This window comes from Oncorhynchus mykiss, chromosome 11, assembly GCF_057628025.1.
Source record: "Oncorhynchus mykiss isolate SJ-2025 chromosome 11, ASM5762802v1, whole genome shotgun sequence".
Lineage (NCBI taxonomy): Eukaryota > Metazoa > Chordata > Actinopteri > Salmoniformes > Salmonidae > Oncorhynchus > Oncorhynchus mykiss.
In genome coordinates, this window is record NC_143032.1 from 48,148,422 (window position 1) to 48,176,209 (window position 27,788).

The 27,788-nt window shown below is 45.9% G+C and overlaps 1 protein-coding gene across 1 annotated transcript; it reads right to left on the reverse strand.

Annotated features, from left to right (window-relative positions):
* Window positions 1-608: 608 nt before the first annotated feature.
* Window positions 609-27,299, reverse strand: pole (polymerase (DNA directed), epsilon). The gene is made up of 47 exons (XM_036935548.2): window positions 26,733-27,299; window positions 24,442-24,577; window positions 23,862-23,942; window positions 23,710-23,754; window positions 23,519-23,611; window positions 22,169-22,323; window positions 21,650-21,794; window positions 21,353-21,433; window positions 21,009-21,116; window positions 19,790-19,900; window positions 19,591-19,676; window positions 19,319-19,438; window positions 19,060-19,192; window positions 18,633-18,746; window positions 18,328-18,540; window positions 18,123-18,230; window positions 17,612-17,740; window positions 17,374-17,476; window positions 14,975-15,121; window positions 14,731-14,876; window positions 14,331-14,479; window positions 14,067-14,159; window positions 12,138-12,440; window positions 11,613-11,808; window positions 11,076-11,290; window positions 10,818-10,920; window positions 10,539-10,619; window positions 10,174-10,296; window positions 9,651-10,079; window positions 9,150-9,293; window positions 8,731-8,871; window positions 8,242-8,395; window positions 7,866-7,972; window positions 7,494-7,670; window positions 6,946-7,169; window positions 6,474-6,694; window positions 5,166-5,370; window positions 4,778-4,951; window positions 4,343-4,468; window positions 3,810-3,942; window positions 3,457-3,655; window positions 3,174-3,305; window positions 2,662-2,855; window positions 2,198-2,398; window positions 1,671-1,796; window positions 1,341-1,430; window positions 609-1,205 (listed from the first exon to the last, which is right to left on the reverse strand). Exons 1-47 carry the CDS (start codon window positions 26,798-26,800, stop codon window positions 1,086-1,088), a joined length of 6,882 nt encoding a protein of 2,293 aa, XP_036791443.1. The 5' UTR covers window positions 26,801-27,299; the 3' UTR covers window positions 609-1,085.
* Window positions 27,300-27,788: the final 489 nt, after the last annotated feature.

Genomic DNA, 27,788 nt, shown 5'->3' on the forward strand with positions numbered 1-27,788 from the left:
GCATCCAATTACAGAGGAAGGAGAGTCACCATATTATGTTTAGGAATGGTGGGGTTTCCTGATCTGGGCAGCAGCACTCAATGAGTGTTTAAATGCGCATTAATAATTCGATATTAAACAGATTATTGCAGAGTATGCAATTGTCATGTCAACACTTTACTCGGTTTATTTTAAATCGGCGTAAGGTCAAAATCAAATAAGCATACGCCGATTATAACACCTGGTTTTCTGAGCAATCTTTTGAATTATTAGGACAAGTAATCAACTTAAAATCGGCGTTCCAGCGGTATATTTGATCTGCGCATATGCCAGCACCGGACGAGAGCCTCCCTCTTTAGTGTGAGTGAAGTGAGTTCGGAACAACAATGTATACGAAGTAGTTCACTTCACTTGCCCGAATTAAGAATAAAATATGCTTCCCAAAAAGATAACATGTTCGCTGTGGAAGAACGTTTATTATGAGTGCCGATTTCCTGCATTTATCAGCGTCATCAGGTAGCCTGATTTCAGATGTGTCCATGTAAACAGAAACTGATAAACGGGACTGATAGAGGATCTCACAAACTCTGCCTTCAGAAAATGTGCATTGAAAGAAACTGTCCATTGTGTACTCATTACAAAAAAATATTTATTGACAAAAATATTAAGACAATATGAAACCCTTGACCAGAGGCCTATAATTTCTCTCATCAATAAGCATTCCTATACAAAGTCAAAACACCATATCTACAATTTCGCATTGAGACTGGAAAGCTGATTGGCAACTCATTTACATTTCCAGTACTTGGGTGGTCAAGAAATGTATGTTTATGTTGTTTTTACAGCTACAGTATAGAAAAGCATAGAGGAATAAAGATGCATTATCATAATTTATTGTCACATCAAAGCTCTGTCTCAAAGTGAGCAATATTCCCATTCTGTCCATTCTGCATTTAAATATCTCCAAGCAGGTGACATCTGGGTGAATTTGTCCAATAAGAAAAAGCCTGCGGTGTGCTCTAATGAACACAACCCTGGTAACTGACAGGATCTCCAGATACAGCCACAAAAGCCAGTTTTAGCTCACAGACTCAGACTATGGCTCATCATCTAGACTGGCTTATTTGTGGACTCATGACCAGTAGCCAGTCAATGGTCTCTTCCAGGAAGTTCATGTTGTAGTGTGCGGCGATGTTCCGGAACACTTTGATCTGCTCTGAGAAACTCTGTGGATGGAGAAGAGGAGACCTTTACATATCCGAGAAAACACAATGGTTCATAACCTTTGAATTTAAGATATTATAGTGGGTGGCACATCGTTTTAACACGGCTAGGGACACATGGGTTGGAGGAGCACAAACCTTGGTGGGGAAGGTGAGTTCAAAGTCTCCTGCACAAGTGCAGTAAAGAGGCATGTTGGCCTCCTTCACTCCTTTACACTTGGCACAAGCCTGCAAGGGAACGCAAGGCACGTTTTTACTTCCCAGTGAGACACGGTCACAATTCCTGAAAACAGTAGTTACTAAGTAGTGAACCTGGGTTGTGTTCATTAGGCACCAAACTGAAGAAACAGGCAGGGACTACCTGAACTTCTCCTTTTGAAAACGTATTCTGTCGCTTTCCTTAATGAACACGACCCAGGTCATATGAATCCCAAAGGATGCGTCAGATATGAGGTTTTGTTTCCTCACCAGGTCCTGCAGAGTGTAGCTCATGAGTTTCTTCTGCAAGGCCTCCACCAGGGCCATCTCAATGGACTCAGTCTCATACTGGGTCTGGCAGTTGGAGCAGAACCACTGGGGCAAAACAGAGCCGTCCTGTGAGCACCGAACAGATGATTTACATAGTGAACACGAAGGAGCACGCACGCACACACAATTTAAACCAAATTGAACATGTTTCATTACTTGAGACAAAATCAATTTAATTTGAATTATATTAAAATAAAAAAGTGTTAATTCAGTATTGTTGTAATTGTCATTATTACACACACATACATATATATGTGTGTGTATGTATGTATATAAGTATACACACACAAATAATAATAATATTAATAATATTAATAATATTAATAATAATAATAATAATAATAATAATAATAATAATAATTCGGCCGATTAATCGGTATCGGCTTTTTTTGGTCCTCCAATAATCAGTATCAGTGTTTAAAAATCATAAAATCGGATTGGATGAGCTGTAGGGGGGGGGCACTGACCTGTGCCACCGAGGGGTCCTTGCAAAGGTCGAGGTCGCGGCAGAAGTTGCAGTGGTGGCAGATGACCTCGGGCAGGATGTAAGAGTTGCAGGGGTCGCGGAACTGGGCTTCCTCCGAGAACTCACCCACATCTACCAGACGCAACAGGTCCCTCTTCAGCTTGTTCACCTGGTTCACTATGTTGGCATCCAGGGAGAGGACCTACAGGGGAAGGTTGTGTTCATTAGGCACCAAACGGAAGAAAACAGAACTGAAATGCTCATTTTTGTTTTCCGTTTTGAAACAGTGTGCACTAATGAATACAACTCTGGCGTGAAATCACTAGGCACAAAACGGAAGCAAAACGGGTTGAAACTGGGAGGGACTACCTGAATTTACCCAATAAGAAATTACACATTTTCATTGCAAAAATGCTTTGCTACGGTGTGCACTAATAAATATGACCCTGGTTCCCAGTCACTGACCTGGCAGACGTATTTGATGAATTCCAGGGCTGGGTTGCTGAGAGGCAGGTGGGAGCCAGGCAGGACGGGGAACATTTCCGAGGGCTGGGTCACGCTCCGGGTGCCTGTCACCTTCTTCTGGATCTTCTGGGTGATGGTGAAGAAGTTCTGGGTCAGCTCGCTGGACACATACTCTTGAGAGAAGGAGATCATACCTGTGGAGGAGAGACGGCTTATTTTCATCTGTAGACTGCTAGACTGGATAGGTGGGGAGACTATTGAAGGTTATAGCTGGCTAATAGTCAGGTATTGCTGGGTTGTCCAGTGTAAGCCAGCTAGGGGAGACTATCGAACAATGTAGCTGTCTAGTAGTCACAGGAAGTAAGTGGTGGACAGCAATGTAAAAGCTATTTGGAGATTAGACACAAACCAGATCACCTTAGACACCCGTGGTGGTCACTCCTCTGTTTTCACACCAAAATAACTTTGTTTATGTCTGCGTATGGTTGTGGTGCCGCTCTCTCGTTACTTACCGGGAAGTGCTGTGGAATCTCCTGCTGCCTGCTGGGAAGTCTGGCTTCCGCCCCGCCTCTTAATGGGCGTGGCTCCCGGGGCATTGCGTCTTAGCTCCTCCCGCATGCTGTGGTAGATGGCAGCAATATAGGCTGAGAGGAAAGAGGAGACATGGTAAAAGACAGACGAGCACAGGAAATCAGGGAGCTGTGCCCACGGACCACCTCCAACTTCATTCTGGATCAAACACTGTACACGTGCTAGGCTAATGATGACGATGCTTGCGATAGTGCGCTGGCCTACCGGAGATGATCATGAGGAAGTATTTCTGACAGGAGGCGGTCTGAGGCAGATACTGCATGATGTTCCAGCTGCTCTCGATCAGCTCCTCCACGTCATCCACCTCTCTGGCTCCATCCTCCTCCTCCTCCTCGTCAGGTTCCTCCTCGTCCTCGCTGCCCTCCTCACCATTCTCCTTCCCCTTCTTCTGGGCTGTCCCGTTCTGAAAGTCAATGTAGGTAGTGAGTGTCATTTCAACCCCAAATATTTTCATTGGTTATGAGACATAGGAAAAACAACACACACATCCGTTAAATGTGAAATTAAATTGTACTGGTCGCATACACATATTTAGCAGAAGTAGAACTAGAAGGTACCTCTCCATACAGGACGCTGGAGGGCAGTTTGCCCTTCACGCCTCCATAGTTGGCCAGATCCATCCACATAAGGAACTCCCAGCAGCGGGAGAAGGAGATGGAGAGGGAGTGGAAGATTTCCCGCGAGTGAATGCTGAGGAAGATTATTATTTTTTTTTTAAAACAACCTCAGTCAGAACAAGTTGGAAAAAAAAAAAAGTTCATAAAACAAAACCTTGCCTACTAATTTATGGTTAGTGCTTGAACCCATAGGGTGACGGTATGCTTGGCTGCATGAAATCAAAAAAAGGTGACGACTAATTTCCACAAACCTTCACCCCATGCGATCTAGCTCTGAATTTATTAAACAACAAACTAAACAGGGCTTGCACTCACTCTCTAACCACGCATCACTGATTTACGAGCGCTGTTTGTTTATTAGGTCTAGAAATGTTTGATAGACAGCAAAATTATTATTTTACAGTGACGACCAAACCCTCCCCTAACCAGGGACGACGCCGGGCCTGCCCTACGGGTAGGTTAGCTAACCCAACCTGTTGGTGATGTACTCCACGTAGCCGATGGCGTCGTCAATCCGCCGCTTCTTAGTGCAAAGGAGGATGCGGTTAAAGTTCCCGTACACCACGGTGGAGCCCAGCCGCTTGAACTCTGCCACCAGCCTGAGATAGGAGAGCAGAGAGAGCCATTCATCAAGGCATCCAACGTCAATACATGACGACAGACCGTTTAGAATTAGAATACATTAATACAATTTGAGTAAAATTGTTATTTCTAAATTTTCAAAGTTGGGACAAAAATAAATTGTTGTGTCCAATCACATAAAATGATACCAACAATAAGAATTCTGATCATGTCGTCATCACCCCCCCCCCCCCCAGATAAAGCTGCATTTGAAATGTCTACAGTTGACTCCAATGGAAACAACCAAGGGCCAAGTAGGGTTGTGTGTGTTGGGCAGTGTCACTTACTGGAGGAATACCTTCTTCATCATGTTGTGTAGGGTGCGGTGCAGCGCCGGGTCGTAAAGAAGCGAGCTGGGCGAGCGCAGCCAGCGGTAGAAGTGCATCACCTGGTTGTCGGCGTAGACGTTGTGGTACCGCGTGATCTCCCGCACCCAGCCAACCACCATGCTCTTCAGGATCCTGCTTGCAGACAATACATCAAATCAAACTTGATATATAAAAGTACATTATTTTAACCTGTGCTGGGCTACAGTGCAAGGAAACGTTGTAAAAATCAGCAAAAAAACAACAACACGCAGGCTAGTTAGTTTAGAGGCGAAACGGGTTGCTTGAGGGATCTGGGGTGTTTCGAGGTGTCGGCGGCAGTGGTTGCATGTTATTACGAAGCGGTCACCTGAAGGTGTTGGAGCAGAGGGCGGTCTCGTCGTAGCTGGCCACGGCACTGGCGCCCTGGTTCCCCGACATCATTTCCTCCAGCGAGGCTTGCTGGATGACGTCAAAACTGACGCCCAGGCTGGCTCCTCCCTCCATGTCGTTGACATGCTGCGACTGCAGGATGGTGTTGACAGCCAAACTCTGCAGGTCCAGCTCCACACACACTGAAAACACAGTAGAACGACAGGGGAAAGCAGGTTGAAAACTAGTTGAAAGCATATTTCCATTTGTTCCCAATGAAGTTGTTTTAAAATGTACCGCATCACTGGTAGCTATGTACAGCTGATTAATTCCTAACTACAAGACAATGGTTGGGGCTACTTCAATGTGTCAGTGTTGTCCATAATGTTTGTATTAGAGCAGGGATGATAACCCCAATAATTACAGGCAACATCATTTTCCTATCTCTTTCTTCAATTTTGCATTTGTCAGTTATGTTTGTGTGATTATGCTACACAACGTCCCTAAAACCATTCTTTGGTCATCGGTAATGTGAACTATATGAATTCCTGCTATGACAACATCTGAAAGTATCTGCCTGTCCCGGGTTTCGACGCTGTGTGAGTGAGCCACTCCATCACCCACTCCGTTGACATTGTGCAACCTTTCAAAATGCAACTACTTAACTACTGTCGTTTCCGTTAAAAGATGGGAGAGTGTCTCAGCTTCCTGTGCGTGTCTCATCGATTTCTCAACTCTCAATATCGAGCAAATGGCACCACTTTACGACGACAGCTGGCTAAGCCATACGGTTTTGGTGTGCACACGGAGCGTGGCCTTTGCAGTGAACACATCAAGTAGGCCCACGCCTAGGAGCTGGGAAGTTTGAGTAGGACATTCATTAAAATGACATAGCTATCGAGCACCAAAATCATAATTAGCGCAATCTAGCAAAGTGTTTTTGGATTCCCACTTCCTCCGGCGGTGAATGATGTAGCCTACGTAAGTTTGCAATTTTTTTCGGGGGGTTGACAAATTCATCTAGAAAAAGAGCCAAAAGAAATGAGATAATTCTGGGTCATATTTTTAAAATGTTGCACATCAAAATAGCAAATCATGCATCTCCTGGATATGATGGAAGAAATTGACATTTTTTCTTGTATCAAAGACATCTGAAAAAAATCGCTATGGGGAAGCAACTACGTATTCATGTATTTTTTCATTTTATTGGTTGTATTTATTGTTATCAAGCTAAATGTTTAAATGTATCATGATTTGACCGTTTGTCTATACGGCCCAGTGTGTGTGAATGAGTAAGGCTGGCTACCTGTTGAGTAGCAGCCCTGAGCGTTGATCTCCATGGAGCCCCGGTCATCAGCCTCCATCACCAGCCTGCTGTCGTCGGCCTCCTTGCCCCCCAGGTCAGGCCTGGCGGTGGGGGACAGCCACAGCAGGTGGTTGTGTTTCCTCAGGTGCCTGGCCAGGAACAGGTCAGAACCAAAGATGGACACGTCGTGGGGCAGGTTCCCCACCGGCAAGTGGTAGTATCTGAGGTGGGATGGAGGAGAGGGAACAGTAAGCGACAGTAGCCCAAAATGAGCATAAAAGTCAATGATATGACACAAATGAAACCCCAGACTAAATATGTAAAGTGTGAAGATTATTATATTGTTTTTGTATATACACAAATAGAATGTAACGTAACCCCCCCCCAGGGTTCTTATTCCAGATGTGCCATGTAGACTGTGCTAGGTGTACAGAGCCAGGAGACAGACCTAGTCTCGTGCTGTGTTACCTACCTGGCCATGTCAAAAGCCTGCGACAGGCAGCTGTCCAGGTTGAGGTAGTGGCGGACCATGCGGCGGGCACCGTGGCGCTGCCAGTCCAGCACGTTGTAGCTGATCTCGTCCACCACATGCACCGGCACCACCGGGAACTCCTCTAGCACCGGCATGCCCGCCACCAGCCGCCTCAGCTCCCAGTTGGACTGCACTGCGATCAGGGTGGGCCCGCGGCGCTCCCCCTGAATACAGCGAGAGGACAACGTTCAATAGTGTTACCAGGGCCGTGTTCATTATGCACCAAACGGAAGAAATTGGACTGAAACCCGGAGGGAGGACCTGCACTTGCCCAATAAGAAATGCTCATTTACGTTTTCAGTTGCAAAACGACACTGCTCTATCCTATTCATCTGTGATAAGCATATAACCTTACACCTTCAATAGCAAGTCTGAAAACTTTAGAGACAGAGAAGGCCTAAACAAAACAACACACCCGAGAACAAGCTGGAGAGAGCAATAGAGTGGCAGAACTATGCAGGTGACAGGGGTGCAGTGGATGGAGGTACCTTGTAGTTGAGCAGTATGCGCTGCAGGGCTCGGTGGATGGCCTTCACGTCGTTCTCAGCCCGCACCTCAAAGGTGTGTTTCTCGGGGGGCAGGAGCTCTTCGCTGGTCTTCTCCAGCAGAGCTGTACGCTCTGCCCCATACAGGGTGTTCAGGTTGGGCATCTGGTTACTGCGAACCTAAGGTAGGAAGGGGAGGAAGACGAAGGGGACTTGATGTCTTTTTTTTCTTCAACAATTTCCTAGGAAATTAATCACTCTCGCGTCACACGTTTGTGTAATGAAGCAGTACAAGGGAAAAGTCAACTATTTTAAAGGGGAAATCTGATGTGTAGGGTGCCTGGGTAGAGTAGAGTAGATGAGGTGTGGTCTTACCGTGTCCAGGACAAAGATGCTGGCCTTGCGCTGTGAGGGGATGAACAGGCCGAACAGGGCTTTGTGGCCCTGGCTGTGGTGGTAAAGGTAGACGTGTCGGACGCTCCCTGGGGAAGACAACACAACAATACTGATTCAACGCTCCCATCGTCACGTTCAATGTAAGGGGTCGTGTTCATTAGGCACCAAAAGGAAGAAATGCCAGGTTTAGGTTGATTTACATCATAGTAAATGTCAAATCAGTCAACACAATAACTTTAAAAAAAATACAGGTAAAGAAAGATTACAAATAGATGTCAAATATATGGACGACACATTGAGACACAGTAGAGAAACAGTGAAGGGAATCTGCAGTGTCAGTGGGAGCTAGTCCTACCAGGCTCCAGGTAGCTGAACTGGGCCAGGGACCTCATCTCCAGGTGCTCCAGGTCGTACGTCTCAGCCTCCCGGCCGCCCAGGTCCCGGGCCAACTGCTTGTTGACCATGCACATACAGCCCAGCTGTACCAGGGCCCGGAACAGCAGAGGGACCTGGGGGAAATAAAGAGAGAGAGAGAGAGAGAGAGAGGGTTGTTCATTAGGCACCAAACAAAATAAAACAGATGAAAAACATGCCTGGGCTACCTGGACTTTTATTTTACAAACTTATTTTAAAACTTAATTCTGTTTATATATATGTATAACAAAAAAAATTGTACTGGACACACAGAGACTAACACTCAAAACACAGCCATTGATTAGATTTCCCTAGCTATGAAATGTTAAACACGCTAACCAAGACACACAACACTGGATTAACCCCACCTAACTGCTTCTTGTACACATCCAGGAGGAACACGACCTTGTCCTATCCTAACCCCTGGTACCTGTGTCTCGTAGACCCCCTCTATGTCTGGGGCAGAGAGGTCAGCGTTGATCTCGTTGATGTGCTCCTGGTACATGTCCTCAGGGACAGAGTACTGGTACAGGTAGTAGACGACGTTGGAGCGTGGCAGAAGGCGGTTCACCTGCACAGAACAAAAACCAGAGTGCTCAGTCATCAAATAATAACAGTAATGATGAGAAATTTTACATTTATAGAGCTTTTCATTACAAAGAAGAAAAAAAAACCCAACAAGCTTTTAAGCGACACCAACAAAAAAAAAGCCAGGCAATTTGAAACCGACGACATATCATTCAAGAGTAGACGGACGCTCACGAGAGGGTCGGGAGGCTTGAGCGGTCAGCGGAGGGAGATTGTCACGGGTCTATTAATCAATCCGTCTCTCATGGGACTAACATGTACCTTCTTGTATGTGGCTCCCTCCTCCTGCTTGGGAACCTTCTGGTTGACGTAGAACACCCGCGGGATGTTGAGCTTCATGCAGTGCAGGTCACTGCCGATCACAGCCCACAGCTTATACAGCCCAGGGTGACTGGTCTCTGCAATCTGGGGGAGAGAGAGAGAGGAGAGGACAGGACATCCAGTCACACACAGACTTCTGGGTTTAAGCATTATATTAATTAGGAAGAGCATTCACAAGATATATACAGGTTGTTTTCCTTCTGTTCTGTACAGTTCCCATGAACTATTCAGAAACAAAACAAAATGGTATTTAGCGTTTTAGTCAGCGTGCACACAGTTTAAGCCTAGTCCTGTACAAAATACTTTAAACAGATTGACTCCATTGAGCAGCAGCATGCTTTTTTAGATCAGCACGAGGCTTGATCTGTGTCCCGGAAACCGGCCTAACTAAATGTTATTTGACCCCCCCCCCCCCCCCCCCGTAGGCCTAACTTAACCCACCTGTACGATCTGCCAGGGCATGTCCAGGATACTGCGCGCCGTGCGGCGGAGGAAGCTACCCAGGCCTGTGGCGGGGCCCGCGTCCCGGATCACCCCTCCCCCCATGGCCTGGACCTCGCCGTCCAGCAGGCGCCGGCGCTTCCGGCGCTCCTTCCTCTGCCGCAGCTGCAGCTCCCACTTCTTCTTGTGGTAGCGCAGCCACACCAGGCGCGCCTCCTGCGTTTCCCCAGTGGGTGGTGGAGGGCCGAGGATCTCCCTCCAGGACTGGGTGAGCTCCATCTCCTGGGACTCCACGGCCTGGCTGTTCTCTCCCTGCGACACCCGCTTGCGCTTCGTGCTGATCAGTATGGCCGGCTGCAGGGGTCGGGCAGGCATTCCAAAGTCCTCAATGTCAGCCGCCTGCCCTGCCTCCAGGGCATGATGGGCCACCTGAGAGGGGGAGGCAAGAGAGGGGGAGTGGCGTGAGTGGGTGTGTGCGTCTTTCTGTGCGTGTCGCCGCTAACCGTTGGCTAGGCGGGTGTACCTGTCTCTTGCCCTCGCTGGTGAACAGCTCGCTGATCTTCTTCTGCTTGTAGATGTCGTTCTTCTCCAGCAGCTTCTTGTGGAGCCAGTCCGGGTGGCGCACTCTGGGCACGGGGTTCTTCACCTACAGCCCGGATCATAACGGGACCAGATAGGGTGAGCAGCGAGCACGGAGCAGGTACAACTTGAAATAATCTACATGGATCAGGAGTAGGGTGAAGTTGCACCTAGGCACTGGTCTTGGATCAGTTTTGCACCCCCCACTAATGGGTAAGGTTAGGATTTGGGGAGGGCAAGCTGATCCTAGATCTACACCTAGGAGCAACTTCACCTCAGAGCCACGGATCAGAGCTGCTGTGGGTTTACCTGTTGCAGGGCAGCTGGAATGGTGATGATTTTCTGGATGGCACTACCCAGTCTCTCAATGTAGTAGCTCCAGTCAAGGATCTGGAGAGAGCCCATGGCTAAACTCGTTAGTGACTGTGACTCAGCTAAAACGCTATAAGAATTGCGTCACTCTTATACAAATATATATATATTATTTTTTTTAAATCGCCCATTCAGCACATCAACAGTCTTTGTATCGCTGCATTGCAGTGTGCCAATATGGAAGCGTCATGAAGTGAAAATCGCCCAGAGACTTACGGAACGGATGTCCAGGTCGTGGAGGCTGGGCATCTTCAGCCACTTGCGCAGGAAGTGCTTCTTAACACTGGGTTCAGCTTGGAAGATGGCCAGGGGGATGGCCCTGTCAGAGAGAGAACGAGAGAGAGGAATTAACACTTCTCCACTGTCGTCATTAGCAATAAGCGACACTACACTAAAATGAGCTGAAGACAAAACGGGAAGTGAGGAGCCATGACTGTCAGTCTATGGTTGTGGAGTGTGGGTCGTCTGCCTCACCGCTCCGTGACCGGCGTGCCCTCTGGCTTGCGGGAGATGATGTAGCGGCAGCTCAGCCCGGCGTCCTTCACCATCTGGTCACCCAGGAACTCGGCCAGACGCTTGGCCGTGCTGATGGTGTTGGACTTCTGCTCGCCATAGTCCTCCAGCTTCCGCGACATGGAGCGGTTCTCCGAGATGAGCTCAAACAGTTCCGCGTCTGGCATGTTGGCAGCCTGGGCAAAACAAATCCCGTCAGGACACAGCATAGTAGAACGCTCAGATTACTTCTAACAAACACGCCCTCTGACATGTAGCCCCGCCTGCAACGGGGAATCACGTCAGCTCTCTACTATTGACAATCTGCAACTTTCCGCAACATTTTCCCCCCGAATGAACGGGGTCCGGCTGATGTAGCTTTCAACATGCAAGCAGAGATGGGGAATATTATTACAACGGCCCAGGTTGGATCGCTCTTTTAGTACATGGATGAATGAAGAACTGATCAAATGTAAAAGTTATCACACACGGGCGCGCGCCAGGAAACAAGCACGTTACCTTGCTGTAGAGCACGTCGAGCCAGTAGTCGGCCACCTTGGCCACCGAGTCATACACCTCCTCTAGAGTGGTGCCTTTGAGGAAGGCCTCGAACACAGACGACTGGAAGATCTTGATGAGCTGCAGCTCGCCTCGCCTCTTCACCTCGAAACCCTTGAGCTCGGCCAGCGAGCCGTCCTCGTTGAACACAGCGTACCTGGACACAGGGCAATGTCGTAATCAGTGTTATCAGGAGAATGTCGCAATTGTGTTATAAGGAGAATGTCGCAATCAGTGTTATCAGGAGAATGTCGCAATCAGTGTTATCAGGAGAATGTCGTAACCATGTGATTATCAATGTCATTGGCTGGATTCCCTCTCTCTGATTGTTGGGAAGGGCCCGCAAGTAAGCATTTCATTGTTAGTCTACACCTGTTTTTCACAAAGCATGTGACTACTAATTCAATTTGGATAAATGATGCCAGCTGGCCACCAAGAAAGGAGAACCATCATTCTCCATATTCCCCCCCAATCGCCAGTATGTACCTTTTCTTCAGTTTCTTTCCCTCCTCTTTGGAGGCGGGCAGGATCATGGCCAGGTAGGGCCCGTCCACCTCGAAGAAGATGCTGTTTTCCGCCCGCGTCTCATAGGTCAGCGAGGCAGGGTCCACCAGCTCCTGGTACTGGTCGTTGGTGAAGCCTTCCTTCACCATGATGTTGAGCATGGCGCCCGGGTAGGAGATGGTCACCTTGGGCTTCTTCTCGTTGCTCGTCTTCACCACAAAGTTCTCGGGAAAGGTGTTGGGCAGGACGCACCAGATACCATCCGTGTCCAGCTCCAGAGGCCTCCTGTAGTGCCACAGACAAAACACAGTAACATAAGTGGTCGAGTTTGCATCGAAAACAGAAAATATATATGGGGAGGGGGGAGGAAACTATGCTGCCCTACCAAGCAAAATGGAACTGAGAACAATTGCTTTAATTTACCTTGGTTTCACAGTAACTTTATGCAGTTACTGCTAACATGACCCCCATTTTCTAAAAAACACAATAGAGGCAGGATACTTGTCCACATGATTAAGCATGTATTTAATGTAGCAAAAATAACATTAACTCATTTTTAGACCAAATAAGCAGTTACTGGTACACAACATGCAACAATTTCAAAGATTTTACCAAGTTACAGTTCATATGAGGAAATCAGTCAATTGAAATAAATTAAATAGGCCCTAATCTATGGATTTCAAAAGACTGGGAATACAGATGTGCATCTGTTGGTCACAGATGCCTTAAAAAAAGGTAGGGGCGTGGATCAGAAAATCAGTCAGTATCTTGTGGGACCACCATTTGCTTCATGCAGAGTGGCATCTCCTTGTCATAGAGTTGATCATGCTGTTGATTGTGGAATGTTGTCCCACTCATCCTCAATGGCTGTGGGAAGTTGCTAGATATTGGCGGGAACTGGAACACGCGGTCGTACATGTCGATCCAGAGCTTCCGAAACATTCTCAATGGGTGACACGTCTGGTGAGTATGCAGGCCATGGAAGAACTGGGACATTTGCGCACAGATCCTCACGACATGGGGCTGTGCATTATCATGCTGAAACATGTGATGGTGGTGGCAGATGAATGGCACGACAACGGGCCTCAGGATCTCATCACGGTATTCATGTGCATTCAAATTGCCATCGATAAAATGCAATTGTGTTCGCTGTCTGTAACTTACGCCTGCCCATACCATTACCACACCGTCACCATGGAGAACTCACAACGTTCACAACGTTGACATCAGCAAACCGCTCGTCCACACAACGCCGTACACGTGGTCTGCGGTTGCGAGGCCGGTTGAACGTACTGCCAAATTCTAAAAAACGATGTTGAAGGCGGCTTATAGTAGAGAAATTAAACATTAAATTCTCTGGCAACAGCTCTGGTGGACATTCCTGCAGTCAGCATGCCAATTGCACGCTCCCTCAAAACTTGAGACATCTGTGGCATTGTGTTGTGTGACAAAACGGCACATTTTAGAGTGGCCTTTTACTGTCCCCCAGAACAAGGTGAACCTGTGTAATGATCAAGATGTTTAATTGGCCTCTTGATATGCCACACCTGTCAGGTGGATGGATTGCATTGGAAAATTAGAAATTCTCACTAACAGTACTGTAAACAAATTTGAGAGAAATAAGCTTTTTGTGCACATGGACAATTTCTGGGATGTTTTATTTCAGCTCATGAAACATGGGACCAATACTTTACATGTTGGGTTTATATTTTTTGTTCAGGGTATATTCACTGTAACAATAAAAAAATACCTGTGACCATGCCATGTACAGCCATGGTGAAGCAGAGTGCTGTTCATGCATGATCCGTGTGCTACCCAGCACTACACACAGGTCTCTCTAAAAAAGACAAGTCTCCATGACATGAGTGCTAAAAAAGAAAGCATTTAAGAGGATGGACATTATTTAGTTACCCGATCTGTTCCACGATCTCTCTGGCCTGGGTGATGATGTTGGCTCCGGTGTAGCACACGATGCCAGCCATCTCCATGGAGTACCAGCGGGCCCTAGTGGAAAGACATGGCAACCACACAAACACAGCAGCACTGTCAACAGGTTGCAAAAACATTTTCTACCTACTGAACACAGCCCAGATCATTTTTTCTCTCTCTCGATAAAAGTAAATATTCCTCTCTGGGAAGGGGGGGGGGGGAGAGAGACACTGCAGCTGCACCTACCCTTTCCTCATGACGTAGCCATAGAAGGAGTTGAGGATGCACTTGTGGGCTAGCTGGAGAGAATCGTAGAGGATCTCCATGTTCTTACAGCGCTTCACCAGGGCAGCGTCACCACTTTCCTGGGCTGCAGACAGTTTCTTCTTCCACACCTGCAGGACCACAGAGGACGGAGAGGAGAGAGGGAAACACTTAACACGCTGCGGACAGGCATTGTCCCTGGAATCATGAATGTAGCGACAACAACAACAACAAAAAGCCAGCACGGTTTGGGTTGGCACGAGTGTAAAAATGGTATTCCTCCCCATGTCAAATGCACACCTTGTGTTGTATGCATGATATCTTTGGGGCTAGTTTCTAGTGGGAGAAGAGTAAATAAGTATGGTAGCTCTTTGGCAAGTACCTTGTGCAGTCCCTTAAACTCATAGCGACGGTCTCTGAAGGCTCGCACAGTGTCCACGTAGAAGGAGTTCTCCCTCTGGCAGATGGTGGTGACCCGCTCCTCCAGCTTGGTCTGGCGGACCTTCTTATAGGCCCTCCTGCAGTAGTCTGGGACAGAACAGACAGCGCGCGAATGTCATGAAGTGAAGTGCACAACAGTAACTCACCGACTACTTCTGGGCAATCTAAATTTCTCCCTCGCTCACCGCCCAGGCGTTTCTTCTCGTGGCGGGCCTGCTCCTCCAGGTTGAGCTCATGGAAGGCCCGCGGCCGGCCGTTAGGGAAGAGCGGAGGAAACTTCTCTGATTCCAGCTGCTGCTGGATGCGGTGGAACTCACTGCGGCTGGCCGGCACTGCAGACAGGGCAGAGCAAGCAGGTGAGCGGGAAGGGAAGAAAGAGGCAATTACAATTAGGGCAATATATTGAATTAATCCAAATAAAATTGAGCACGATATTCCAAATGCCTTTCAATCATTATTTTTATGAGCGCCTATGTCCGCTTGTTGCCTTTTGGTCTCGTCTCCTTCTGTGCTGCGTACCTCTTCCCATTTACTCGCATGCACGCACACAAAGCCCCTCCCCCCTGCCACTCACAACAACAAAGATGAGAGATCACTTCTTTCTCTCTGACAAGCGGTTTCAACTCGCCATTTGGTCCAACAGAAAATCGGGTTATATGGGCACTGAAGATAGGCCACCTGATTTGAACATCTGAACAAAGCGGACAGGCTAGCACGCTGTTCAAACCGTTGGAGACGGACAGAAGGGTGTGCTCATGACAATTCAACTGTTCTACCTTACTAGCTGGCAAATGGATCCAAGTTGGCAAACTTGAAATATAGAGATCCGCTGGCTGACTCACTAGCATGTGGGCTTGTGCTTGAGACACTTAAATGAGACTTGAATAGATTTTCTCTAATGCCTTCTACTTGAAGTCATTCATTATTAGTGAATGTGCAGTGTGGCATGGTTCTGGTTAAATTTGGAACAAAAATGGCATTTTCATAGACTGAGTTGGAAGCCAGATTATTGAAAAAAAAAAAGCAGGGTAAACTATTTTGATAAAAATAATTAAATTATTAGTGGGTTTTATGGTTGTGGAAGACTTATATTTAGCCGAGGTATACATTTCACAAGCCCTGAATTTATTTGATTATTGCTTGAATGTTTTAAATGCCGTGTATTTAAAATTGTACAAAAAGCTTATTTAAAACAATTAAATAGATTTCTGGACAATTCATAGCCATATTGCCCAGCCCTAATTACCATTAAAAACAAAAAACTGTTTTAAGTGAGAAGTAGGCATTGGCATGAAGCACCCCACCCCCCCAAAAAACAGAAGAAATTCACATGGAGCACCATAATGCCTACTCCACCCATGCTCTACCAAGGTTTTCCAGCACACAGCTTTGACCTACAGTAGCTATGTTGGTCTATTGTACTTCAAACAATGTGTATGGAGGTTGCTTAGGATTCAAACCTTCTCAAACAGCTAGCTGCTAATGGCTTAAGTAATTTGTGTAAAAACCTTCCACAACCAAATAGATTTTTTCCTGTTCGTTAGTTAACTGTTAGCCATCTTTCAGATAACTGGTGTTAGCTAGTTACAGAGACTAACTGCTGTACTTTGGGTACGCACGCTAACGTTAGCTAGGTAAGGCTAGCTAGCCATCTAATTGGTCGACATGAAAAATATGTTCGCATTGTCGGAAATGCTTCAAAAAGGAAGCACATCGTTGGTTCTTAATGGACAGAAATGGGCACGTGAGAGCGATAAATTATCAACACGTAAGAAACTATTGCACCTACAAATTTAGTCGATCCAACATGTTTTATGTCAAATGGTCACTTTACGGACACTATAGTCTCGTTTTAATCCGACGACTGGAATTTGAGCTAGGTGGGTGGAAATAATTTTTCTGAAAACTACCTTGTTAAAATTCCAGTATGTGGGTCTTGGTAACGACTGGACAGCTAATGATGAAAGTTTTGTTGTGTACCTCCAATTTAAAACATTTAACAAGGCAAGTCAGTTAAGAACAAATTCTTATTTACAACGACGGCCTAGGAACAGTGGGTTAACAACAGATTTTTACCCTTGTCAGCTTGAGGATTCGATCTAGCAACCTTTCAGTTACTGGCCCAATGCTCTAACCACTAGGCTACCTGCCGCCCCCAATCAAGTTGATTTGCTAATTTTCCTCGACATTGGTGTCATATTGACTTGGATACGATGGTAGGTAGATATGAATTTAACATTAAGTTTCAGCCATTGTGACAAGTTACATCTCTGAAATAGACCGTCTTTAAAGCAAAGCAAGGGCTTAGGGTGACACTGGTACAGCAGCAGAAAACAGAGGCCAGTCTAAAAAGAGCTGACCTCCGCAACACATGTTAAGTTAGTGTTTTATGTATCCCTATATTTCTGTAATTACGGGACTATCACTCAGTCAAGAGTGCGCCTGAGTCTTATCGTTGATGGACCTAGCCTGGAGTGGAATGGCTACCATGTTGTGTGTTCATATAGTATAGTAAACTTTGTTAAACTGGAACCTTGTCGTTGTGTCATTTCGAGTTAACAACACACACACTACATGAACTTACTGATCTCCCCCCTCCATTGCCAGCTCATCTTCCTCTGACAGTTGGCCCCCGGCTTGTTGAAATCGCAGGCAGCACACGTGGCCTCGTCAACCATAGCAGAGGGCTGAGGAAGAGAAAGGGAACAGAACAGTGTTGCTTTCTGGAGCGTTGCCAGACCGAGCCCTTCGAAATGATGCACGCAATAAAGGGAGCATCCATTGTTGACACGTGCGCGCATTCACACAGCAGTGTAGTTTACCTGCAGGCGGTTGGTGAGGATGATGTTGGGGTACATGGCCGCCACGTCCAGATGGTAGATGAGTGGACACTCGATCCTGTTGGGGACCTCCTTCAAAGAGAGGAGCTTCTTCTTGATCTCGTCACACACCTGCAGACAGGGCAGATGATGATTCATGGAAAGTACAGCATTTCATTGCGGAGAAAATAGAGGGAATGTATTTTCCATTTACACGCACACTATGGGGGTCAATTCTAACGTTCCCCTTTCTTTAGGGGGAACATTTTTACTTTGACAATGAGAAAGTGGATGGTGTTTTGTGGCCCGAGATTGTACATCAAGAGAAGTTGGTAACGCTATAGATGTCACCGTTCTTAAATATAAGGAGACGTAGGTTGTTGGCATGATAATGGGCGGGCCACAATGGAAACAAGTCTAACTATTTGTCTATATAATCCTCGGCAATTTTGGTACATGTATTGGTAGGCCTGGCGTGGCTTCTTTATGTACTGTATTTTAAATCAAATCAAACCTCGTTGAAGTTGGTGACTTGCTCCAGGGGAATCTTCTCCTCCTCCTCGATGGCGTGACGCAGCGTTTCCTCCACCCGCTGAAGCAGGAAGTCGAATGCCGCCGGATTCTGTCCAACACACCAGAAAGAAAACCGTGTCAACAAAACACGTCAACTAAATACCCACACAGGCAAATAACGGACTGGGCCCCGAGTAGTGCCATACCATTTTGAAGCGGCAGGGGATGTCGCTGCGGAACACGCCGGACTCCAGGGCCTCCACGTGACCCCCCACGTAGGTCTCAGAGTCCATGACGTGACCATCGTCTGTCAGCTTGTTGAACACCTGCTCCTGCTTGTTGGGGAAGACGATGTTGGCATGGTAGGCCTGCACCATGAGCAGCGCCTCACACAGGGTCCCCGAACCCTTGCGCAGCACCTGCACACACAACCACACACACCAGTGAGCAATAGTCCAATCCCACCACCCCACAGTCCATGTTTCAACTGACAAACTGATAAGAGACAAACCTCATCCGGCTCCATAGGGATGATGGTGCAAAGAGCAAAGATGAAGGGGTGGACGTACTTCATGTAAAGATAATACGTGGCCACGGCATCCGACACAGAGTAAGTGGCCAGAGTCTGGGGACACAGCCATGGGAAAAACAGTCAGACAACCAACCTGCATCACATCTACACCCACAACTTGAACTCGTTCTCAATTCACCTTTCCTCCATCCCTTGCAACCTCTCTTACACGCCGCCTCCTTCTCAAAATACACTGGATAAGAGGCTCGAAAAGGGGAGGGACCTTGGACCTTCTCCTCCAACACGAATTAGAAAGCGGCGAGGAGATAGGATATCAGGACTCAGAGAAAGACATTGAGATAGGACCTATCTCACCACTTCTAAAAGCGGTGCCTGTGTTTGTGTCTCCCAGAATGCACCAGCTGACCTGTGACTCCTCTGTGGCCATGCGGCACATCTCCTCGGGGTCCAGCTCCACTGGGTCATAGCCCAGCTTGGCCTTGGCCGCCGCCTTCAGGTTGTGACTGCCAACCGGCAGGTAGCTGTCACGCTTCACCCACCTGGCACACACACACACACAGGTGGGTTAGACAGTTTGTGTTAGTGTGCGCGTATCATTATTTGTGCAGGTACAACACCACACAGATAGCGAGGCACTGTGTTATGAGATGCATGGTGGCCCTTACCTAAAGGCGTCCATGTGGATGGCCTGGCTAGCCCTGTACTCGCCCTGGTTGTCCTTCTGGAAGCCAATCTCTCTGTACATGTTCAGGCCGTGGTGGGCAGCCCTGGTCTCCACAAAGGGCCTTTTGGAGGGGAGAAGTGGAAGAGGGAAAGAGATAAGGATGAGGGGAGAGTGATGAGGCAAGTGGGGGGGGATCAGTTGAGCACAGTAAACCAAACTAAATTCAGTTGATCAAAGAGTTGATCGGTTGATCTGTCCCCCAGACCGCCTCACCAATCGAAAAAGTCTCCGTTGTAGGTGACAAAGATTTCGGGCTTAGTTTCTTGGACGTGCTCGAACCATCGCTGAATGAGACCCGCCTACAAGCACAGAACACAGCATGTCGTCAAGTATGTATGTCTTTATATTGTACGTATTTATGTATGCCCGTAGGCGTTTACTTGTCTTTCGTTATTGATGCTCCCCTCCTTACCTCGTCCGGCTCATTGAATACAGTGAAGGGTCCCTCGTACTCTGGCTTAGGGGTGAACTCAAAATCCTCAATGTCCTCAGAGACAATCTCTCGGTTTGTGATCAGGTAGCCCTGGCAGGAATCATGAACAGTTAAGACATCAGTTAAAGAAGCAGACGGGAAACAGACAGGAAATCCAGAGCTCCAGATTAGGACATCCTCATCGTAGACCCAGATCGGGATGTGCTTTTGTGCTAACGACAACTAAGATACAGGGATGTAAACTACGGGGGGCATTGAAACATGCAAAAAAAGAATCCCTGCTAGGTGGGAACGCAGGTTTTAACCAATTAAACAACAAAGAATATGATCTACATGATCCGTCTCTGTGTGTCAAAGAAAAAGTGGTTCATGTGAACCTAACCTAAAAAAAAAGAAATCCAACTTTACTGCAAATAGAAAAACAATACACTAATATTGCTGTTAGCCATGACAGCCTTTACAATAGAACGCTTGTGACCAGACACAGCTAAATATTGCACTTAGGGGAAAAAAACCCATCTTAAGTAGACACAGAATTAAACAAACAGGCATTCTCTTTTTGCTCTATTATAGTGGCCACTATAGTAGACATCGTTCAAGTGCACAAGCCTACATGCGTGCATACCCCTTTATATCCACTGTATTGAATAGGTGAAAAAAAGGTTAAGTGTGTTGTGTTCCTTTCACCATACTGTCGTCCAGCATAAGCCAGGCCCAGCTCCAGCTACACTTGATCCCTGAATCCACTTGTTTGACAAGCAACGCCTCATTTTTCACCTAATTCTCTCATTTCCCTCTACATACTGTAGGGGGGAAACATTACTGTTAGTTCAGTTTGTTAGCTAGTTAAGGTTTCACACAGATTGCCAGGGTCCAGTAGGCAACTATAGTATTTGCGTTATAACTTGAGGAAGGGCAAGGAGTCGTATACCAGTTAATACTATAGAGAATTGGTTAGGTTACTCATGTTAGCTCATCTGATGTTGCAACGTTAGCTAGCTAATGTTAGCTGCCTGACTTTATTAACAAGCTCATTTTCACACCATAAACTAAATTATTTAATCGGATAAGTTGGCCAACGTTGCTCAACATTTCTCTCTCCCCGGCGAATTTAGCCGAAAGGTGACTAGTTTGCATCCCTGAAGATAGCAGTTTGAAATGTCTTGCCAAATCCTGAGACCAGGCTGGTCCAACGTACCTGTCCGTCGATCATGTAGGATATCATCATAATCTGGTCCGTTTCTGCGTCAGGGAATTTCAGAGGAAGCTTGGTGGTCTCTATGTCAAAGGCCAGCACAACTGGGTCCTGAAAAACAGGGAAACAAAATCACGACTACAAACACTGCTCGGAATGTCAGTCAGATTGTGAGTTCGGTCAATTAAATTATAAAAATGAAGATAGAGAAAGATCGTTGTATCTGGACAACAAGAAAAACCTGGATGGCTCAAAGATAATCCCAAACAACTGGAAATCATTTTAAAACATCAGATAGATGGCCATCAGGCATAAGTTAAAAAAACTAAACTAAAACATGTTCTTACTGGTCGTTCCACCAGGTCGCTTCTCAGTATGATCTCTGGAGGGTATGCACTACCCCTGTACCGAACGTTGTACCAGTGAGCCTAGGGAAGAAACAAAGAATGTGAACTGTAAGTCTTCATAGGGGATTACTGTGGAGAGAAAGCCCATCATTCCACAGAGCACCCACTGCCTAGCCTGGTCCCAGATCCGTTTGTTCCGTCTGGCCAACTCCAATGGTCATTGTGGCGAGATAACACAAAAAGGATCTGGGAGCCCGGGCTATCCATTGGCCAAGCAGGAACGTCCAAGGCCCTTACCACGTGGATCTTAAGGTCGATGGACAGGCGCACGTGGTAAGGCACGTCGTACTCTCTCATGTCCACTATGTTGTCCATCTGGTCGGAGGTTTTCTTGGACAGGCCATCTTCATCCGCTGCCGAGACACTGCCTCCTGCCAACGCACTGATGAGCAGAGAGCTCGTCAAAAACAGATCGAAAGACCCAGAATAATAGAATTTCACGATGATACTGTGCTACAGCACTCCACATCACAGTAACACTTCATTCCACAGCCTGTGAGGGTTTTAACCGAGAAACTACACGCTAACACCATAACGAACACCCAAGAATTACTATATTGTAACAAATATCAGGAGGTAACCATTTTTACCACAAAGTTAACTCTTAAAGACTTTCAGATGATTACCAGAAAGTACAACATTTTACCAAGTATTTTCACATTAAATACTGCATTTAAAAAAAGTGGCAATAGGGCTATAAAATAAAATGTTTACCAAAATCACACCGTCAGTCTACGAGTCACTGAGATACTGTACCTCGATAACATTGAGGTGTAGGTATCGTTGGACTTCTCCCTCTCCCGATTCTTGCGCACCGCCGGCGAGATCTCCCGTTTGACCTTCATGAGGTCATCCACAGTGTTGAATGAAAGCTTGATGTAGCTCCTCTTTAGTCCCACCAGGTGATTGGGCTACGGAGAAAACATACGTTGACATGGTTATCCTACAATAATACTGGATGCCATCTCACAGAGGTCAATGTCTGAGCCGGCGTGGACGTTGTTGACGTCATCACGTTTTATTATATAAAACCCAGTGCGTGTACGCTAGAGACGTCCTGCTGCAGCGTAACAGACTGAATCTGCCGGTATTAGCCATTAGCCTGTGTGGTAGACATGCGCCTTGCGTTTTGTCAGATGGCAGGATGGCGAAAAGTCCAAACAGTTTGAGCTATAAACTATTTGGACCCTTACGAATGCAAACATATTTTCTGTTTTGTTCTACGACGCCCACAGACTTCACGAGACTTGTCTCAAGTTGCCGACGTCCCAACTGCAAACAGCTCTTCTCACAAATAGCCTGAGTGGTTTGAGCTACCAACTAATATCAAAATAATAATCGAAAGCTAAGACTCACGAACACGAAAGCGTTCTCCCTTTTGCTCTACGACGACCCCATAACCTTCACAAGACTCGTCTGAAGGTAACCTGGTACTGAGCAGTAAAATTTTTTTTAAAAACGACCAAAAATGAATAGGCTTTTTGGGACCAGGGTAACTAACACATGTAACTTTTTTTGGTTCTACTTGAGATGCTCGACGCGCTGCAAGACCACTCCTTAATGGAGATCAAAAAGATACAAACCCACGCGGATGCTTGAAAGACAAACGAGAAGAGACCAATCACAATACTGTTTAACTAAAAACTAACTAGGTTTCCCTTTTTATCTGTGGACTAAATCGTCAGAGTAGAGAAAGACACTATTTTGTATGACTCCTGGTTAAAAATTCTACAGAGAATCAGCTACAAAAAGAGGACCATATGCACGTCAGGTAAAATAAAAAAACAACCCGACGTTCATCCAGAACAAACTAAGTAGCAACTGCTAGCTAGCTAAATGTCGTTGAATCTTTCATATCTGTTTCAACCTGCCCCGAAATTAATAGAATTGATTCACACTTGATTTTGGTACTTAACATGCGTGTCATGATGACGTCTGGTGGGGATAGACAAAATGATAACGCACGAGCGGGGCCGGCCATGGTGTTAGACTCAAGAGGGTTAACACAATTTCACATTTTAAGAATGATCACGAGCTCAATGACTGTATACGTCTATTATTCAGTGACTTATCTTTTTCTAAATGGGCTATGGTTTGGTTTCTCACCAGATCCAGGTCCTCCTTAGGGAGCATCTCCAGCTTCGCCACCTTCCCTTGGAACTTCTTGGACAAGAATGAGATGACTTCTCTCTCACAGTTCTGGATGGGGCACATGGGTGGTCGACGTTGTCATTCATATGAGAAGCAATAAAGCCTGTTCATTTAAAAACCCGAGTACCTGGTCATCCCTGACTTACCTTTTTAGTGGCTATGTAGAAATAGGGCTTAAAGGGGAGGGGTACCTACAACAAAAGGAAAGTGAAACAGAAGAATGAGATTGCAGCAGCTGAACATCGCCATTGTGATCAGTCTTGCACTAGTGTTTATATCAGGTGCTCAAGATCTTCACCTTGAACCTGCTGCCATCTTCCTGGATGAAATAATAGTCCACAGCGCTGACCATCCGTTTGTCATCGTCCAGAATCTCTGTCTGAGATGGGAACAGGAGGATTAGATATTGACAATAGTCACATTAAGATGAGATGATCAAGCCTTGCTAAAACAGTTCTTAAATTCTGGCACAAGAACCAGACTTGTATTATAAATACCTTATTGGTCTATGTCAGCCTAAGAAAGAGTCTTCCACAATGCAATCCCCAATTTGGGGCGGCAGTGGTTAGAGCGTTGGGCCAGTAACTGAAAGGTTGGTGGATCGAATCCCCGAGCTGACATACAAATCTGTACAAATCTGTTGTTCTGCCCCTGAACAAGGCAGGGGCAGAACGTTCCCAGATAGGCCATCAGTGTAAGTAAGAATTTGTTCTTAACTGACTTGCCTAGTTAAATAAAGGTTAAACAAATATATACAAATACAACTATCATAAAAATAGAACATGAAATACATGAAGCTAAAAGAGAGCAGGTCCAACTTAAGGGCATCCTGATCATCTGCTTTGCAGAGCCCATTCTGGTCTGTGTGGTTGACCTACAGGGTGCATGTTGATGAGCCAGCCAGTCTTCTCTCCTGGGTCCTTCATCCTCTCGAACCCGAAGCGGGTGTCCATCTCGTCGGTGAACTGGCTGCGCTCCAGCCGGATAGCAGCCGACATGGATGACCGGTCATCCCTACAGAGGAGAATACATAACATCAGAAATACTTCTACAGTGTGACTGTTTTGTGTATGTGTAATTAACTAACTAGTTAACTATTCATTTAGCCACGCAGCAGGGCTGGGGTCATTTCGATTGAGGGCAGTCAACTCAGGAAGGGATTTTAATTCAACATAACTTCTACTCCTAAGTTATTTAAGAAATCATTAAATGTTTGTTTTTTCCAAATTTTGAGTTGTTATTTAAGTTTACTTCATGAACTGAGTACCAGCATTTCAATTGGACCCCAGCCTAGCATCTAAAAAAAGGATGTAATAGTTTATTGTACATTGCTCAGCGATTCTCCGGTCAGAACCGTCTACAATTTTATGAATGTAACTTTAGCAGCATGAAACTAGCTATCAGGTACCAATTGTTATATATACAGTGGGGCAAAAAAGTATTTAGTCAGCCACTAATTGTGCAAGGTCTCCCACTTAAAAAGATGAGGCCTGTAATTTTCATCATAGGTACACTTCAACTATGACAGACAAAATGAGAAAAAAAATCCAGAAAAATCACATTGTAGGATTTTTTGCAAATTATGGTGGAAAATAAGTATTTGGTCAATGACAAAAGTTTATCTCAATACTATGTTATATACCCTTTGTTGGCAATGACAGAGGTCAAACGTTTTCTGTAAGTCTTCACAAGGTTCACACACTGTTGCTGGTATTTTGGCCCATTCCTCCATGCAGATCTCCTCTAGAGCAGTGATGTTTTGGGGTTGTTGCTGGGCAACACGGACATTCAACTCCCTCCAAAGATTTTCTATGGGGTTGAGATCTGGAGACTGGCTAGGCCACTCCAGGACCTTCAAACGCTTCTTACGAAGCCACTCCTTCGTTGCCCGGGCGGTGTGTTTGGGATCATTGTCATGCTGAAAGACCCAGCCACGTTTCATCTTCAATGCCCTTGCTGATGGAAGGAGGTTTTCACTCAAAATCTCACGATACATGGCCCCATTCATTCTTTCCTTTACACGGATCAGTCGTCCTGGTCCCTTTGCAGAAAAACTGCCCCAAAGCATGATGTTTCCACCCCCATGCTTCACAGTAGGTATGGTGTTCTTTGGATGCAACTCAGCATTCTTTGTCCTCCAAACACGACAAGTTGAGTTTACCATAAAGTTCTATTTTGGTTTCATCTGACCATATGACATTCTCCCAATCTTCTTCTGGATCATCCAAATGCTCTCTAGCAAACTTCAGACGGGCCTGGACATGTACTGGCTTAAGCAGGGGGACACGTCTGGCACTGCAGGATTTGAGGCCCTGGCGGCATAGTGTGTTACTGATGGTAGGCTTTGTTTCTTTGGTCCCAGCTCTCTGCAGGTCATTCACTAGGTGAATGAACCGTGTGGTTCTGGGATTTTTGCTCACCGTTCTTGTGATCATTTTGACTCCACGGGGTGAGATCTTACGTGGAGCCCCAGATCGAGGGAGATTATCAGTGGTCTTGTATGTCTTCCATTTCCTAATAATTGCTGCCACAGTTGATTTCTTCAAACCAAGCTGCTTACCTATTGCAGATTCAGTCTTCCCAGCCTGGTGCAGGTCTACAATTTTGTTTCTGGTGTCCTTTGACAGCTCTTTGGTCTTGGCCATAGTGGAGTTTAGAGTGTGACTGTTTGAGATTGTGGACAGGTGTCTTTTATACTGATAACAAGTTCAAGCAGGTGCCATTAATACAGGTAACGAGTGGAGGACAGAGGGGCCTCTTGAAGAATAAGTTACAGGTCTGTGAGAGCCAGAAATCTTGCTTGTTTGTAGGTGACCAAATACTTATTTCCCACCATAATTTGCAAATAAATTAATACAAAAAATCCTACAATATGATTTTCTGGATTTTTTTTCCAATTTTGTCTGTCATAGTTGAAGTGTACCTATGATGAAAATTACAGGCCTCTCATCTTTTTAAGTGGGAGAACTTGCACAATTGGTCGCTGACTAAATACTTTTTTGCCCCACTGTATAAAGGTACAGGCTCGCACGCTGTCGCCATAGAATGCCCTTAGATCTTGTCTCTTTAAGTAAGTAATTAATCAGAGGTCTAATATTGGGCTAACCAGAGATATTTTGTTGACATGTGAATTGAAACTTGCATGCAGCCATTTCAGGCAGTGACTTACTGTTGATTGTCCTGGTCACCCCCTTGTCCCCTCTCTGACTTGTACCGTCCACTGTTTTGTAAAACCATCTTGGACGGGATTCTGTGGGTAACGTGGCCGAAAAAAAGGTAACTTGCATTCAGTGACAAATAGTTTGTGAGAGATATGCAAATCCACCTCGCAAGTGAAAGCTACAGCTAACGTTAGCTAGATAACTGTTGGCGAACGTCGTTAGTTGCCACGCGAAACTGTTGACTGTGTTGAAAACACAAAATATAAAACTGCTCGCAAATGGTTTGCATATGGCAAATAACTTCTCTCCGTACACCCAACTGAAACCCTAAAACTTTTTCTCGTTCAAATTCTCATTAGATAGCTAGCCTAGCAGGCTTTGACAGACGTAGGTGTTGTTCTTTTGCAAGTCAGAATTTGGCGCGTTCTCTCCTCTTGCCGCGAGATTGTTTTGGGAGTGGTCAAGTCTTACGTCTCTGTGGATGCCCCGCCTTTGGGGTGGTACTTCGCAAGCCCTTCCCTCTCATCGTTCCTTTGAAACGTAGCAACTCGGGTGCGTTCAGTTCGCTTGGACGTTTGCTACGTTACTGTACGACACGTTTCCCCCAAAACGTTCTTGAACAGACTTTGAGGTACGTTTACGCCATTCGGTGGATGTGCTGGGGTTTGGCTTGAGCAATGATTGAAGTATTTTTTTAAAGGGCAGAGGTGCATTTTCAAACCACAACTGAACCCCTCCCTGATTTTCAAGTGGTCGTTCAGTACAGCACTCCTTGTTCTATTACGTGTTTGTGTAATGAACGCAGCCGTGCTGCCTGCAAATAATTTTCACACTGTAGGGCCATTGTTTTTTGTTTTTTTTACAGGTAGTGAAATCAACTCACAAAATCCATGCATTTCATCCAGGCAATACTAGATGAAGACAACTTCAGACATCTGCCCCTTTAGAATAAGGTTGCATCATTGATTGATGGCAATATTGTTTTGCATAATAGCTACAAGGTTTTAATTTAGTCACTAATGAAAAACTGATTATTTTAGCGACAAACCAAAACAATTTTTAGC

What these genes read in the sequence shown, in the direction of transcription:
- pole (XM_036935548.2), bottom strand. Translation starts at nt 26,800, where the DNA reads ATGGTTTTACAAAACAGTGGACGGTACAAGTCAGAGAGGGGACAAGGG. An exon ending in GAGATCGTGGAACAGATCGG is followed by an intron (nt 12,441 to 14,066) that starts GTAACTAAATAA and finishes GTGGCACTACAG; the next exon opens with GAGGCCTCTGGAGCTGGACA. An exon ending in GCATACTGCTCAACTACAAG is followed by an intron (nt 7,170 to 7,493) that starts GTACCTCCATCC and finishes CGCTGTATTCAG; the next exon opens with GGGGAGCGCCGCGGGCCCAC.